The following is an 18,134-nucleotide window of genomic DNA, read 5'->3' on the forward strand; positions in this document are numbered from 1 at the left end:
TAGATCAAGGGTCAGTAAACTTTTCCTGTAAAGGCCCAGAGTAGGAATTTATATAATAAAAGAGAAAACAAACTCCCACAAAATTTCAAGAGATGATATTCAAGTCATCAACTATAGCAATAATAAGTTCAATTTTTTTTTTAAAGATTTTATTTTTTCCTTTTTCTCCCCAAAGACCCCCGGTACATAGTTGTACATTCTTAGTTGTGGGTCCTTCCAGTTGTGGCATGTGGGACGCCGCCTCAGTGTGGCTCAACGAGTAGTACCATGTCTGCACCCAGGATTCGAACTGACGAAACACTGGGCCGCCTGCAGCGGAGCGAGGGAACCTAACCACTTGGCCACAGGGCCGGCCCCAATAAGTTCAATTTTTTATGCAATACAGACCTACTAATGAAATGAATGCACTGTGTATCTGATCTCTGAAAATGTCTTTTCACACAAATAAATACTTTCAAATACTGATATCAAGCCACAAGCATATAGTTTTATCTCAACATATCCATCTCTTTGAAGGCATGTAAGGAATTCTATTAGATTCTTTCCTTCATAATTTCCATTTAGCATGCCATTATACTGAAGATTAACCCTTTCTAATCGAAGGTCATGCCAAAGCTCCTCACTTGCATATTTGCTGCAATCCATTGCAAATTTGTGTGGAGGTGGAGATTATGCTTCTTGTTTTGACTTCTAAAGCTCAGGAATGTATAATGTAACTTGACATTACTTGTGATTCAAACACTTTTAGTTGTCATCAAGATGACTTTACTGCAGTATAAGTTTTGCATCTAAGCACTGTTTTACCTTGTTGAATTATTTTAGGTTGAGTTAAGAGACTTTATCGAATCTGCAGCAAAAACTAATTTCCAAAGTGATTCAGTGTCCAATAATAGTGGTCAAGAGTGCTTCTCATTGAGCAAAACTTCAATCTTGGCTCTGAGCTCAAAAAATCTCAATAAAACTTTGCCACTGCTAAGCCATCCAGCTGCTTGTATGGTAGGGCCAGTCAGGATAATCAGTTTCTATTTTTGACGGAAATGACAATAATTCATTAACAATAATGAATGAGGTTCACTGTTAACATTACCGGTTCAATAACACATGATAGACTCAAATATTTTCCACAAAGTAACTGCTGATACAATAAATAACCGTAGGCTTTTTGAAAATATTCTTGCCTGTTTCTCCTACACAGACTATTCATTCAGAGAGGCTAATTCTTCAGTCAGTTCAGACTTGGCATTGCTTCCTCAAGTAGATAATAACAACTAAGCATTGTTGGTAACATCTATTAACTCATGAAGAAGACAAGGAAAACCACTGGAAATTGTGTCCTTGTTTTCTTAAATTCTCTATTGATGTTGCTCTCAATGTTCTCAACTTTATGAGTAACTGTACTTGCTGAAAGACTAATAGTCTGAAATTTATTTTCTTTAGACACTTTTCTTATGGTTATTGCAAGCAAACACAATTTAATTGACTCACCACCAGTAAGCGGTTTTCTCTACTTGGCTAACAAATGAGACTTACTTCAGTCACAGTTTCATCTTTATTTCTTAATTATTTTTGTGAAGAAATTCTACTGTGAGGAGACATTCCATTTTAATTTTCTGACTGGTTTCCCTGTCAGTTGAATACTGTGACGAGTGCTTAGCCTGACCATATCAATGTGTACCGCATTCTTTTTGTCACAGCCATAGTGTCATTGTACAATAAACGTGATTTGCTAATTAATTTGACAACGAAATAATTCTTGCTTAACTGGGCCTTAAAAGTGTGATGGTCCAAATCTGATCGTCACTTCTTTTCTTGGTTTGACATTATGAGAATGTACTAGAAGTAAAAATAAATAAAATAAACTCTTACGGCAAAATGATAAGGGTGAGGCACTTGAAACTGTAGGGGAGGAAAAATAATTTTCCCTCTACTCTTCCATGTTCTTGGCTGAAACCCCCCTGTAATAAAAAAGACATTAACAAGAGAAGAACAAACAGACCTTTAGTAACATGTGTAACTCCTGTATACATGGGAGATACCTGGGAAAACTGAGTAATTCTCCGAAATGGCCCAAGCCATCACCTTAAATACAAGCATAACTCAGATACTGCGGCTTCAGTTCCAGGCCCTCACAATAAAGTGAATATCACGATAAAGAGAGTCACATGAAATTTTTGTGTCCCAGTGCGTATAAAAGTTATGTTCACAGTATCCTGTAGTGTATCAAGTGTGCAATAGCATTATGTCCAACAAACATTGTACACACCTTAATTAAAAAATACTTTGTGGATAAAAAATCCTAACCATCATCTGAGCCTGCAGTGAGTTGTAATGTTTTTGCTGGTGGAGGGTTTTGCCTCGATGTTGATGGCTGCTGACTGACCAAGGTGACGGTTGCTGAAGGTGGGATGGCTGTGTCAACTTCTTAAATTAAGAAAACGATGACGTTTGCCACATCGATTGACTCTTCCTTTCACAAACGATTTCTCTATAGGACGCAATGCTGTTTGATAGCATTTTACGCACGGTAGAATTTCTTTCAAAATTGGAGTCAGTTCTCTAAAACCCTGCTGCTGCTTTGTTAACTAAGTTCATGTAATATTCTAAATCCTTTGTTGTCATTTCAACAATTTTCACAGCATCTTCACCAGTAGATTCCATCTCCAGAAACCCTTTTCTTTTCTCATCCATAAGAAGCAACTCCTCATTCATTAAAGTTTTGTCACGAGATTGCAGCAATTCCGTCACGTCTTCAGGCTCCACTTCTTTTTTTTTTTTTTTTTAAGATTTTATTTTTTTCCTTTTTCTCCCCAAAGCCCCCCAGTACATAGTTGTATATTCTTCGTTGTGGGTCCTTCTAGTTGTGGCATGTGGGACGCTGCCTCAGTGTGGTTTGTTGAGCAGTGCCATGTCCGCGCCCAGGATTCGAACCAACGAAACACTGGGCCGCCTGCAGTGGAGCACGCGAACTTAACCACTTGGCCACAGGGCCAGCCCCAGGCTCCACTTCTAGTACTAGTTCTCTTGCTATGTCCACCACATCTACAGTTACTTCCTCCACTGAAGTCTTCAGTCTCTCAAAATCATTCATGAGAATTGGAATCAACTTCTTTCAAACTGCTGTTAATGTTGCTATTTTGACGTATTTCTGTGAATCATGAATGTTCTTAATGACATCTAGAATGGGGAATCCCTTTCAGAAGGTCTTCAACTTACTTTGCCCAGATCTATATAGAGGAATCACTATTTAGGGCACCTACAGCCTTATGAAATGCATTTGTTAAATAAGAAAGCTTGAAGTTGAAATTACTCCTTGATCCGTGGGCTGCAGAATGGATGTTGTGTAGCAGGCATGAAAACAACATCAATCTCATTGTACGTCTCCATCAGAGCTCTTGGGTGACGAGGTGCATTGTCAATGAGCAGTCATATTTGGAAAGGAATCTCTTTCTGAGCAGTAGCTATCAATAGTAGGCTTAAAATATTCAGTAAACCATCTTGTAAACAGATATACTGTCATTCAGGCTTTGTTGTTCATTTAGAGAGCACAAGCAGAGTAGATTTAGCATAATTCTTAAGGGACCTAGGATTTTCAGAATGGTCAATGAGTGTTGGTTTCAACTGAAAGTCACCAGCTGCATTAGCCCCTAACAAGAGAGTCAGCCTGCCCTTTGAAGCTTTGAAGCCAGGCATTGACTTCTCCTCTCTAGGTGTGAAAGTCCTAGATGGTATCTTCTTACAATATAAGGCTCTTTTGTCTACATTGCAAATCTGTTGTTTAGTGTAACCACCTTCATTAATTGTCTTAGCTAGATCTTCTGGATAACTTGCTGCAGCTTCTACATCAGCACTTGTTGCTTCAGCTTACACTTTTATGTTATGGAGATGGCTTCTTTCCTTAAATCTCATGAACCAACCTCTGCTAGACTCAAGCTTTTCTTCTGCAGCTTCCTCATCTCTCTCAGCCTTCATAGAATTGAAGAGGGTTAGGGCCTTGCTCTGGGTTAAGTTTTGGCTTAAGGGAATGTTGTGGCTGTTTTGATCTTCTATCCAGACCACTAAAACTTTCTCCATATCGGAAATAAGGCTGCTTAGCTTTCTTATCATTCATGTGTTCACTGGAGCAGCTTGTTTGTTTTCCTTCAAGAACATTTTCTTTGCATTCACAACTTGGCTAACTGGCACAAGAGACCTTGCTGTCTGCTTATTTTGTCTTTTGACATGCCTTCCTCACTGAGCTTAATCATTTCTATCTTTTGATTTAAAATGAGAGATGTGCAACTCTTTCTTTCACTTGAACGCTTAGAGGTCATTGTAAGGTTATTAATTGGCCTAATTTCAAAATTGTTGTGTCTCAGGGAATAGGGACGCCCTAGGAGCAGAAGAGATACTGAACTGCTGGTTGGTGGAACAGTCAGAACACACATTACATTTATTGATTAAGTTCGCCTTCTTATACGGGCACAGTTTGTGGTCCCCAAAACAATCACAGTAGCATCATCCAAGATCAATGATTACAGATCACCATAAGAAATATAATAATGAAAGTGTTTGGAATATTACAAGAATTGCCAAAATGTGACATGGAGACATGAAGTGAGGAAATGCTGTTGGAAAAATGGCACCAATAGTCTTGCTGCACCGAGGGTTACCAGAAACCTGCAATTTGAAAAAACGCAGTATCTGTGACGTGCAATAAAGTGAAGCACAGTAAAACAAGATATGCCTGTACCATTTCCAGCTAAAGACAAAAGAAAATGTTGGGGGTGGGAGAGCCAGTTATAGAAGGTTACCAGGAAGAACACAGTAAACAAGGGTAAGGCTGTTATGCAGATTTAGGTGTGTTGCCTTCTCCATCGATAAGAGTTTCTAGAGATTTAGTCATCCTCTTCTTATTGGTACAGAGAGGGAGCCATCCTTACAAATGGAGTTTTCCCTTATAAATGTCAATGTCTCTTACAAAAGGGTAACTTCTACTCAGTTTTCAGAGCTTTTCCTATGTTTGCTGTTTCTTAAAAATTATCAGCATAAAATAATCCTTATACAGGGAGACATATTTTTTGATGGGATGTTCTCCTCCCTTCCCAAACCCTGTCAAGTAATAGTGGCAACACTGCAAATTGTAGTAAATCAAACAGTAGTTCAAAGTCCTGAGAGTGTAATATAAGGTCTCTCTCACTACTACTCAGCTCTGCTATTAGAGCATGAAAGCTTCCAACAGTCACTGAGTTGGGTTTTCTCAGTTTCCTTGAAAAATCTTTCCTTTCCATAGATCAAATGATAACATTTTACCTATTCTTTTACCCCATACTAAAATCACATGTACAGAAAATGTGTGTAGTATACATTCAATATTTTTAAAACAGAGAACGTACCCTCTCTATGTCCTGAGGAAAGTTTAATTGATAAGGACGCCATCTTTTCAAGACCTTGGTAATTATTCTGGGCTGGGAGATTAGTATCTGTGTATTGGTTCACAAATTTCTTGGCATTTATAACGTCTATTAAATATCTTTGTATAACAGATAGCAAGTTTGTGATGTGGTGGCAGACACAGGATAGACTTTAATTTCAAACAAGGATGAATTTACAAATACAAGCTGTCGAAGCCACAGAGTTGTAAAAGCATTGGACTGAAATTCTCTCCAGCTCAAATTTAACCCACTTAAATATTTTAAATTGTCCTCCACAATTCCATTCATAAGCTTAATGGAACTCCTAAATTTAATACTGGAGTGTAAGTTCCATGAGAAAAGGAATTTATTTTCTGTTTTTTTATTCCCACTACCTAGAGCTGCACCTGCCACATTGTGAGCCCTCAATAACTATTATATCTAGAAGAGATATTTACCCAGGCATTACCTTATTTACCTGTGTTTGATGCATGTATGCAATGCACCATGTTTTTCACTTTTAACAAACCCCTAAAAAATACTTCTATTTTTTTTTCCCTTCTAAAGCCAGTGAAGGAGGTTGTACGTTCTCGCACCCCTATGAAAGAGGCAACAACTGTGGAGATCTGGACTCATCCCCAACCACAGGTATGAAGGGAAACACTTGATATTTCCTCTCTATTCCTTTTAACTGATTTTTATGAATGGGTAAGAAATATTCTTAAGTTGTGTTTCTCAATGTGTGTTCCATAAAGGATTTTAGGTGGTTTTATGCCAGACTCTAGTGTGAAAATGTGGCAGCAAATCCATATTTCTTCCTAGTGTGGTTTGATATTAATAGTGGAGTTGTTACCAAGCAAGGGCTTACCACCCAATGTGCATAACGAGCCAATTTATTAGAGTTTCAGTCTTTGGGAAAAGAGAAGCAGCTTTATTTGTGAGATCAATCTGCAAGGAGACAGGAGAGATGTGCTCTCCGATCTGTCTCCCTGATTCAAGATCTGGTGTGAAATTTAAGAGGTTAAGAGAATAGGCTGGCACGGGGAAGCTCCGGCAGGATGGGTTTGGATTGGTGGGCTTTAAGCATTTGTGGTAAGGTTCTATACATTTGTGGTAAGGTTTTAAACATTTATGGTAAAGTTTTAAACCTTTATAGTAAGATTTTAGACGTTTGTGCTAAGGTGGGGAATGGGTTTTAACACCAGATCTTCCTAGACAGCGGACCCCTCACCTCTGATGAGAATCCAACTTTCAAGTTCCAGTCACGTTCTGGTCCTTTGGTTCCATGGGGAGGAGAATCTTTGGTTCTGCTGTCGTTTCGGGTCAAGATTTCCTCTTCTGCACATGCTCTATCTATATGCCTTTGCAAATTTTCTGAAAAACAATTCTTAGTCACTCTGTTGATAAGAGGTGGGGTCAATTCAAATTTGTCCTGGTGGGCCTCTGGTTACAGAGTTAGTTTATTTGTTGGATCAGGTACAAGCACTCCTCAAAAAGTATCTTCTACGTGGTTGTCTATTCCACTGATGTTTAAGTCTAATTCCGAGATCATGGACTGAAAAAAATTGAGAATTGCTGTTTTATAATATGACTTAAATTTGAGGTTTAGCATAATATAGGGTATTTTGGTTTTATGCTAATTAGGTAAATTTTAGTAAAACCTCACTAATACAAATCAGTTCAAGGGGAAACTAGTTTGACTTAAATAAATTAAGTTATAGGGTATTTCTATTTATTTTACTTTTTTAAAAGATTGGCACCTGAGCTAACAACTGTTGTCAATCTTCTTTTTTTTTTCCTGCTTCCTCTCCCTCAATCCCCCCAATACATAGTTGCATATGTTTAGTTGTGGGTCCTTCTAGTTGTGGCATGTGGGACGCCACCTCAAAGTAGCCTGATGAGCAGTGCCATGTTCGCGGCCAGGATCCGAACCAGTGAAACCCGGGGCCGCAGAAGGCAGACCATGCAAACTTAACCACTCAGCCACGGGGCCGGCCCTCTGGGTATTTTTCAAGAATCCACTTTCACTCATTTTAATCAGAACAGCTCAAAATGTGACTAACAAATCCAATCAAATTTGTTTTCTTAGTACAGGCCTTAAGGGAACTTTAAAAATGGAGTGAGGAGACGGATGTCTAAACATTTGTATGTTATTTGTTATTCTGTGGCTGGTTGACTTACTCTTGTTAATAAAGTAAACGTCCTGAATCTGACCTCTTGGGTACCAAATTGATAACCATAAATTATCCTGTACCCAGTTATTTTCAAATGTCTTTTATTTGTTACAAAGCATATAAATTTAGAAAATGTAGATACATAAATACACATCTACAGTGTTAGAAAGACAACCCAAGTGGAATGAAAGGAAAATCACATTTGTTTATTATTTCATGTGTGCTTCTGAAATTCACAAGTCATATGTTCTGTAATAATAACTTCTACAATATTTTACAGAGTTAATTTATGCTCTTTGGGAAGAGTTACAGAATTAATACATGCAGGGAAGAAATGATTAATTAAAGAAAGGTACATTGCAACCCAGGAGCTGTCTAAATTGTTACAAGTTTTAAATTGCTAAATTCTCAACTAGTGAAGTTTTACCAAATTTCAGACTTTCAAGGCGTGCATGTCTGATTTGGTCTCAAGAAAATTGGTGAGGATGTGGGATACAAGGTGACATAATCTATATCTTATCCTTGATTAAGAAGCTATTGCAGAGTTCAGAATAGCAGTTTTGAGGAAAAGTACACAATTTTAAAACATATACTTTAAGGTCCAAAAATTTGAACTAACAGTTTGAGATAAAGTATGAGTGGCATAAATAATTAGAAGACAGATGGAATTAGACATTGTTATGTAATGCTCTCCCTCTATGAATAAGAAGATACTCTATCAGCAATATTTCTATCTAGCCAGTTACTTCTGACTGTGTTCTACTAAATGGAGTGCCATATAACTAATTCTACTAGTTTCTTGCCAATTACTGTTCTTTTGTTTATTTATGAACTTAAAATCTTGTTAGAGACAACAATTGTTTCTTACATAATGAACACTTTTTGCTCGAGGCTCTTTTATTAGGTAAGTCTTTTAAGTATCTGACAGTCTTGATTGTCCTTACTGCCTGAGACTTCAACTGAAATGTAAGATACGTTGTACAGTGGTGGATTGCACTATATAGTATTACTATGCGTATGGTACAGATAAGGACTTTTCAATCTTGTTTTTGAGAAACATTGTGCTTGCCTATGAACAGTTTAGAGAAAATAGTTGCTTTGTGAATATGCTTTTATGGTTCCTTATGAAATATCTCATATTTAGCAAGATATTCAGTAGTCATTTGTTGTATTTAAAAAGCAACAATCTGAAAATAGAAATTATGGAAACTAGAATGCAATCTGAAAATTACATTATTTCTATTCTTTCATTGAAATCTTTAAACTTTTTTATAATGTTCCCCTGAACCATTCAGATACCAATTAATTAAAATTCATGATATAGATAGTGACTTTAAAGGGTTTTTTTTAATTTAATTTAATTTTTATTGAGGTAATATTGGTTTATAACATTATATAAATTTTAGGTGTACATCATTATATTTCAACTTCTGTATAGACTACATTGCATTTACCACCAAAAGTCTAGTTGCCATCTGTCACGGTACACATGTGCCCCTTTACCCTTTTCACACTCCCCCACTTTCTTCCTGGTAACCGCCAATTTGTTCTCTACATCCATGTGTTCGTTTGTTTGTCTTTCACATTTGAGCGAAATCATATGGTATTTTTCTTTCTGCATCTGATTTGTTTCACTCAAATTCCATCCGTGTTGTCACAAATGGCAAGATTTCATCTTATTTTATGGCTGAGTAGTATTTCATTGTATATATATTCCACATGTTCTTTGTCTATTCATCCGCTGATGGGCACTTAGGTTGTTTTCAAGTCTTGGCTGTTGTGAATAATGCTGCAATAAACATAGGGGTGCATGTATCTTTTCAAATTAGTGTTTTCATGTTCATTGGATAAATACCCAGAAGTGGAATAACTGGATTATATGGTAGTTCTTTTTTAATTTCTTGAGGAAATTCCATACTGTTTTCTATAGTGGCTGCACAAATTTACATTCCCACCAGCATTGTACGTTGGTTCCCTTTTTTCCACATCCTTTCCAACACTAGTTATTTCTTGGCTTTTTTAATAATAGCTGTTAAAATGGGCATGAGGTGATGTCTCATCACGTTTTTGATTTGCATTTCCCTAATAACGGGTGATGTTGAACATCTTTCTACGTGCTTGTTGCCCAGCTGTACATCTTCTTTGGAAAATATCTGCTCATATCCTCTTCCCATTTTTTAATTGGTTTGATTGATTTTTTTGTTGTTGAGTTGTACAAGTTCTTTATATATTTTGGATGTTAACCCTTTATCAGATATATGCTTTGCAAATATATTCTCCCAATCAATAGGTTGTCTTTTCATTATATTAATGGTTTTCTTTGCTGTGTGGAAGCTTTTTAGTTTAACGTAGTACCTTTATTTTTTCTTTTGTTTCACTTGCCTGAGAAGACATATCCAAAAAGTTATTGCCAACCAATGTCAAAGAGAGTACTGCCTATGTTTTCCTCTAGGAGTTTTATGGTTTCAGGTCTTACATTCATGTCTTTCATTTGTTTTGAGTTAGTTTTTCTGTATGGTGTAAGATAATAGTCTACTTTCATTCTTTTGCATGTGGTTGTCCAGTTTTCCCAGCACCGTTTATTGAAGAGACTTTCCTTTCTCCACTCTATGTTCCTGATCCTTTGTCAAAAATTATCTGCCAGTAAACGTGTAGGTTTATTTCTGGGCTCTCAATTCTCTTCCATTTATCTGTGTGTCTGTTTTTCTGCCAGTACCATGTTATTTTGATTACCATACTTTGAAATCAGGGAGTGTGATACCTCCAGCTTTGTTTTTTTTCTCAGGATTCCTTCGGTTATTTGGGGTCTTTTGTTGCTCCATATAAATTGTAGGATTCTTTGTTCTATTTCCATGAAAAATGTCATTGGGATTTTGATAGAGATTGCACTGAATCTGTAGAATGCTTTAGGTAGTGTGGACATTTTAACAATATTAATTCTTCCGATCCATGAACACAGAATATCTTTCCATTTCTCTGTCTCCTTCAGTTTCTTTCAGTTTTCAGTGTACAGGTCTTTCAACTCCTTGGCTAAATTATAAATATTTTATTCTTTTTGTTGTTGTTATAAATAGGATTGTACTTGAATTCTCTTTCTACTCTTTTGTTGGTAGTGTATAGAAGTGCAAGTGATTCTTATATGGTGATTTTGTACCCTGCAATTTTACTGTATTCGTTTGTTATTTCTAATTTTTTGATGGATTTTTAAGGATTTTCTATATATGAAATCATGTCATCCACAAATAATGACCATTGTACTTCTTTCTTTCCAACTTAAATACTTTTTATTCTTTTTCTTTCCTAATTGCTCTGGCTAGGAATTCCAATACTATGATGAGTAAGAGTGGTAAGAGTGGACATCCTTGTGTTGTCCCTATTTTCAGAGGGATAGCTTTCAGTTTTTCATCATTGAGTATCATGTTAGCTGTCGATTTGTCTTATATGGCCTTTATTATGTTGAAGTACTTTCCTTCTATACTCATTTTTTGCAGGGTTTTATCATAAAAGGATGCTGAATCTTGTCAAATGCTCCCTCTGCATCTATTGAGATAATCACATGTTTTTCTTCTCCATTTTGTTAATATGGTGAATCACATTGATTGATGTGTGGATGTTGAGCCATTCTTGCACATCTGGAATAAATTTTGAGGGTTTATTTTCAAAAAACAGGCAAATGCTACAAAGGTGTCCCATAAAGCAGAATGGTTCTTAACTGTAAAAGCCAACTATTCAACTAATTAAAGTAACTTATGAACCATGAAATTATAGGTCAACTTATTCTTTGAGTGAAGAAAATCAAAATGGAAGTGTCCATTTTCTTATAAGTATTGTCCTTATAGGTCCATTTCCTTTAGTATTTTTGTTAGACTCTTTAGAAAATATTTATGTACACAACTGTAGTACACACCTTGAAGTTCCAAGTTAGATTTTTTAAATTAACGTGATTTTTAAGTAATGTTGGGAAATAAATCAAATCACCCAGTGCAGTTTTCAATGTGCAGGGCCAATGGGGTCATAAACATTTGTTGTAGCTAACATCCTAGCATTTGTACAGTACTTAGGGGCAACAGAGAGCTCCTCAAAAATGATCATTCACCAGCTCAACACATGCTGTATACATATGCCAGTTGGAGTGGATTTCTTATTTTTTGTAATGCAGCATTTTATAATGACTTGATCTTTACCCCTTGCATAATAAATCCCCCCCACCTTCCCTTCCCATGATTCTTAGTAATTACAATCCTCAGTGAGCTAGCAATTTTAAAACTAAATAATGTTCTATCAGAAAATGAAACAAAATAAAACTGATATATTTTTAGGGGGGTCTTTTCATGGTTTTCTTGTGACTTTCAATAGCAACTGCCTTGCTTATGAAAAAATGTTTCTGCTAAGATGACAGTCTGTTTATGAATATAGACATTAACTTGGCCAGCACTGTACTTCATTAAATACAGACATATTGTGATTGTTTTCATTGAGAAAGAGTAGCTCGGAACAGTAATATTGGTCAACTGCTGTAGAATACATCAGGGTGGGGAATGGACCTGTTACTTGACGTTAGTTCCCCAAATCTTGATGCCCAGAGCTAGTGACTCATATGTCTCCCACAAAGAACATAATTGACCTCTGGCACAGAAAAGAAATAAAACAATGCAAACACTGTAAAGGGATTCAAGAGAAATAATGAAAGCAGAACAAATTTTACTTTGGAATGATGGAGGCAGTCATATGTGGCAATGGACTTTTTTTCTTTTGTTTGGCAAAATTTAGATAAACCTACTATGTTCCAGGTATCCTTCTAAGCAATTAAAATATTAACTCATTTAATTCTCATTAAAAACCTATGACTAGTATTAAACCTATTATTATTAACCCTATTTTATAGCTGAGGAAGTTGGGGCACAGTGAGATGCTAGCAAGTACCAAAGATTGATGCAAGCTCCCCGGGTCTGGCTCCAAAGCTCCTCTTCTTAACAACTATATGATAATTTCTCACAAGGAATGAACAGCAAAAATGGAAGGTGGTCCCTTCAACAAGAAATATTTTAAAAGGAATCTCTTTCTGGTGCTAAACTAACAATTTTCTATTTAGTTAGAACACCTGTGCATATTTGCATATGATAAAGTAAGATGACCTCTTTATGATGCTCGAATGAAAATAAAAGAACAATGAGACATATGGACCATAAAGAATATGATGCATTGAAATAATGAGAAAAAAATGAAATTTTTAGAATTATTAAACCTACTATAATAATCCTTACTGACAATCTTTCTGGAGGATGAGAAAAGCTAATTAACAGGGATAGAATGAGAGAATTCCTACAGTTTTAAAGGATTACCTTGTAATCTCGGAATAGTGGCTAACAGGCTCACTAATTCAATATGTTAACAGTAAGTTCATTTAATGAAGGAATTGCTACAGTGATCTTATATTTTACTACAGCATGGTTAAGAAATCCACAGGGGTTTGGCTAATCAGTTTTCATAAAGTAAAATCAGTTCTTATAATTCTTTATATTCTAAATGGTCTACAGTTACTGACAGAGTAAGTCACACAAGTTTGAGGGGTTCTATTTGGGTTTTTTCTTTTGTTTTGTTTTGTTTTTGAGGAAGATTAGCCCTGAGCGAACTACTGCCAATCCTCCTCTTTTTGCTGAGGAAGGCTGGCCCTGAGCTAACACCCATGCCCCTCTTTCTCTAGCGAACCCTGGGCCGCCGAGAAGCGGAACGTGCGAACTTAACTGCTGCGCCACCAGGCCAACCTCTCTTTTTGTCTTTTAAGTAAAACGACTGCAAAGGAAAGTTTAGATGCTCAGGTTAATGGTCAATACTAGTGCGTTTGCTTCTCTTGCAAGGAAAAAAATACATAATTCAAGAAAACTGCCTTCAATTATGTATAATTGAATCGTCAAATGTTAGAATACACTTAGGCAGTGTTTTTTATTCATTCCAAAATGTGTCTACTTGGTGGAGCCACTTGCAATTTCTTCCTTAGCAGCAAAGAATCTTGAAAAAAATTCATTGGAGTCATGAAACCATACAATTGTTTCCAAGGGGCACACGCCATTAACTTCCTTTAGTTGCCAACCTCAGTTTCACACCAAATGATACTTTTGATAATGCTTTTAAGGTATACACTTATTTAAAAAAATTTTTTTTGGAACCACTCACTTCATAACTCATGTCTTCCTCAAAGCCCAAAGCACTTATCTTTTGGCTGCAGATTCAGGATGCATTTTATTTTTGTTGTTGTTACGATTTCTTTATATTCTAGGGAAAAGTGTATGTTCTATGGCAATGTAAGCTAGCTATTATCATGGAAGGATCTGAGATCAGAGTTTTTCCAAAGCTTAATCTGAGAACTTATGAAGGTTATTTTCATCTTCAAGAGTTATATTGTGGAAAGGCTTAAAATGCCAAGCCAAGTTTAGATGTAACTCTTTATACAATAGGAACCCTAATTAAAAAAAAAAAAATCAACATGCCCTGATGTGACATGATATATAAGTGTAGGGATTTATTTTTAGAAATATGGAACTTACTCAACATTGTTCTCTGACCAGGATCCTAAGATTTAACCATTGTCCTTCACCTTTAGTGGAGTGAGTAATTTACTTTTAATCATCAGTATCTTTATGTTTAAGTGACTACTAAAGGCATCATGCTACGTGCTCTACAGTAATTATTTGCCTTTCTTCAGTCTTTCTAGCAGTTTTGTTGAGATGTGGCTATTAATATCCTCTTTTCTTAGTGGAGTGAACAGGCTCAGAGAGGCTAAATAATGTACCTACAGTTGCACAGCTTGCAAGTGTTAGATAGGGGGATTCAAACATAAACCTTCTGATTCTAACGTCCATGATCTTTCCCCAGCCTTCCACTGCCGCCCATTCTTATTATATTCTTAGAGGATGTCTGTTCAATGAACATGCATCCTAAGTATGACCAGACATCCCACTGATTCCCATGGCATGTTAATGAATCTCAGCAGCATAGCGGATTTGTTCCATGTCCACAGATAAAAGGCTCGTAGGCACCCACAGCAGATGAATACACACTACAATAGATGGGGATCATTCTGCTGAAGCTCTTGGCTTACAAAATGTTGGCGACCAATTTTGAAAAGAAGTTGCTAACTACATTGTTAATATCTACTGTTTATTAAGCTCTAAAGTAGAAAATAGATACAGACTTTAAACGTCATTTGGTACCATAATAATTCAGATGAATAAAATATGGATTCTATGATTTCAAAATATAAGGAAGAAATCAAGTATAGGTATAATTTTATCATATGAATCATTTCTTTACACAGAGTTTGGACTATGACTCCTCAGCCTGTGCAGGAGTTCTCTAGCAATGCCTAGCACCCAAGCAAAACAAATGGTGTTTGCAATCACAGATGAAACCTTTTTGATGACACTGAAATAGATGTGGTAATAGCTCATCGCCTGGTTTACTATGTGGGCTCACAAGTAAATCATGTTGGGAGTTAAATGGAGGTCACATGAGAGAGGAATAACATCAGGAATAGGTGGGGCGATAGCTGGGGCACCATTCGGCATGAAGGCATGATCCTCAAAGGACAGTCGTCAGCAGAGTAAGTTGGAATGCCCAAGGGGGAATATGATAAATTTGGACTAACTTCCAGAAGCTACAGGTCCTGAACTGTGGGAGGGATTCTGTTGAAAAGGTATTTAAGCAGTGCTGATATTCATGCAAGGATATTACTGGGTTCTCTTTGTAGTAAGACTCCAGCCAATGGCTCTCTCGTGAACTATACGTGAAGCCTGGGGCCAGTGATAAAGTATTTGAAATTGTTTACGTCTGTAACATAGGGATATTTATATCATTCTCATAAAATTGCTCTGAAAACTAACACCATAAATTCTAAAACAAGCACATAGTAGATGTTCAATAAGCAGATTTTCAATACCTTTTTTTCTCCAATCCCGTCTAAGAATTGGAAGGTAAAACAAGAAGCAGGGAGAAATTGCAGGCATATGAGCTGAGCAAATGAAATTGGCATTAGCTAACACAGACATTCAGGTGTCCATGGTGTATCCTAGCATATTAAATTCTGCACTTAGGCGGTGAGATGACTGGGCATCTTAAAGTACTCCCAGATATAGTGCAGATGAGTTAGGGCCCAAGGTGGCGTTGGCCTTCACCTCCTGCAGTGCAGTGGACTGACAACCTCCAGAAGTACCTGTAAATGAAAACTAAATAAATGCCAGGGGCATCACACGTCCTGTCCTGGCCTCTGCATTGATTTTGGTAGGAGATATCCCAAAGGAAAACAATTCCAGGTGATTCAAGTTTATATATCACTTTCTCAGATAAGCATGAAATTATATGCTGAAACTACTTCATTTTGGCAAATCTAAAACTATTATCAGCAGATTAAAGTAAAGAAATTCTCTTGGAGGAAGTACTGCTGAGTTTGCTCAGATCCATAGAAGCAAGTGCATAAGGTCTCTAGATGCTTTGATACACCTGCTGATGCAATCCAGAGCTAAGTTAAAAATTAATACAAGTAAAAGTAAACCTTATCAAAATCTCACTATAGATCTAGTCTATGACCTAATGATTAGACCAATCGTTGATTTCCAGAATAATTGTAGTGCAAACCTTTATCCTCATTGTATATATATACATAATATATATATAATATATTATATTATGCATTATATATTATATATAATTATATATACAAACATATAATATTTAATATTATATATATATTTAACGGATATATAATGGCAGGGAGCTTCTTAGTGTGATGTGGAAATATTTCACCTCATGATTTTGGTAGATAACAATCTGAATGATGAATCTGTCATTCCAGGATTTGTTTGTTTAGAACACATTCTGTCTCATATGCCACAATGTGAAATTGCTCCATTTAATCTTAGTGCTCCAATGTCAGAGAAGCAACGCTCGAACAATTTAGCAGGTTACATACCTATGAGATTTTACAGATTTTCCTTTATTGTTTTATTTTGTTTAGTTTTCTGTTTTCTTTGACTTTGTAGTGGATAGCCCTCCCGATGCTATTTCCTGCTGATAATTCCTGTTAGTATACGTTATAGAGCATCCTGATCCCTCTGCAGTTGTCAGCCCTTCTTTACGTAGAGCTCTTTTTTTGTTGTCTAAATTTATTGAAAGAGGAGTGCGGCAACTGAAGACTTTCTACTCATATTGAAACTCTCACCAGGTTTCTGCAAAGATCTTTGCTCAGGTTTGAGTTATCTTAGAAAGAATTCACAAGAGTGAGTTTCCAAATATATTTCATCTGTGTATTCTTTACAGTAAGCTGCAAAAACACATCACCTGAACTACTGCTGTAAAACTTCATCTCCTCTCTCCTCTCCTAGATTTCTTCTATCAATCCATTCCCAAACAGCTACCTTATTTTTCATCCTAAATTCCAATACTGATTATGGATGGTCCTACCTTTAAAAATCTTCAGATGTCTCCCATTAATTATTGAAAGAAGTTTAGTTACATTTACATCTTTCCGTGTTTTGGTCCACACTTTCTTTCTGGTCTTTCTACACTTTTCTTTCTGGCTAATTGATTAATGCATACTTATGTTCCAATAAAACCAGAGTCTTCCTTCAACTTCCTTATTCTTCCCTGATTATGTATTTGTATATTTCTCCCTTTCCAAACAGTGTTCTTCCCTTATCGCCACCTGTGCTTAACCATTGGCATAGTACTCATCTTTTAAGGTACCATGTGAAATACTTTTCAATTCACCCAACTGGCTGTTAGCTCTCCATTCTCTGAGCTCCCATATCACTGTCTGTATCTCTCAAATATTTTATCACACACAGACTTACATTTCAACTATTTGCACCCATGTCATATTATCCCACTACAGTTTTAGTTGTTTGAGAGCAGGGATGGTTTTCAACTCATGACTCCACATCTAGTATAGCATCTTGCATTCACTGAGTGTTCTTCAGTGCCAGGCACATATTTCTCTCTTACATAAGCAGTGGTATTTGCCTACACTTGTCTTGTAAGGACAATAAGAGCTTGCACTTTGGAGTCAGATAGTTCTGGGTTTAAATATCAGCATTGCCACTGACTAGCTATATAATCTTCATCAAACTATTTAATAGTTCTGAGTTTTATTTTCACATCATTTGTCATGACAATAATGATGCAGCTCTTTCGTCAGGAATTGATGTGGATTATATACATAACTTATATAAAGTACTTAGTACAATATTTGGCACATAGCAAATATTCAGTAAATGTTAATCACATTATACATTAATATATGTTTAATTTCATATACAGTCATATGCTGCATAATGACATTTCAATCTATGATGGACCGCATATATGACAGTGTTCCCATAAGATTAGTACCGTATAGCCTAGGTGTGTATTAGGCTATACCATCCCGGTTTGTGCTAAGTACACTCTGTGCTGTTCACACAACAGTGAAATCACCTAACGATGCATTTCTCAAAACATATCCCCATCATTAAGCAATGCATGACTGTATATACTCTTTCACCTATTGAGCTCCAGGCCACTAATTAGTGTTTTATAA

At 36.3% G+C, this 18,134-nt stretch overlaps 1 protein-coding gene across 7 annotated transcripts in view; it reads left to right on the forward strand.

The window, feature by feature from the left end:
* Nucleotides 1-18,134, forward strand: part of PCDH11X (protocadherin 11 X-linked) — a 664,017-nt gene that overhangs the window by 297,059 nt on the left and 348,824 nt on the right. For all 7 annotated transcript variants that reach the window (XM_044763834.2, XM_070502551.1, XM_044763830.2 and 4 more), the window contains one exon: nt 5,958-6,038. In XM_044763834.2, coding sequence (XP_044619769.2) covers nt 5,958-6,038 — 81 coding nt within the window. The remainder of the gene's footprint in view (nt 1-5,957; nt 6,039-18,134) is intronic.

This window comes from Equus asinus, chromosome X (genome assembly GCF_041296235.1).
Source record: "Equus asinus isolate D_3611 breed Donkey chromosome X, EquAss-T2T_v2, whole genome shotgun sequence".
Lineage (NCBI taxonomy): Eukaryota > Metazoa > Chordata > Mammalia > Perissodactyla > Equidae > Equus > Equus asinus.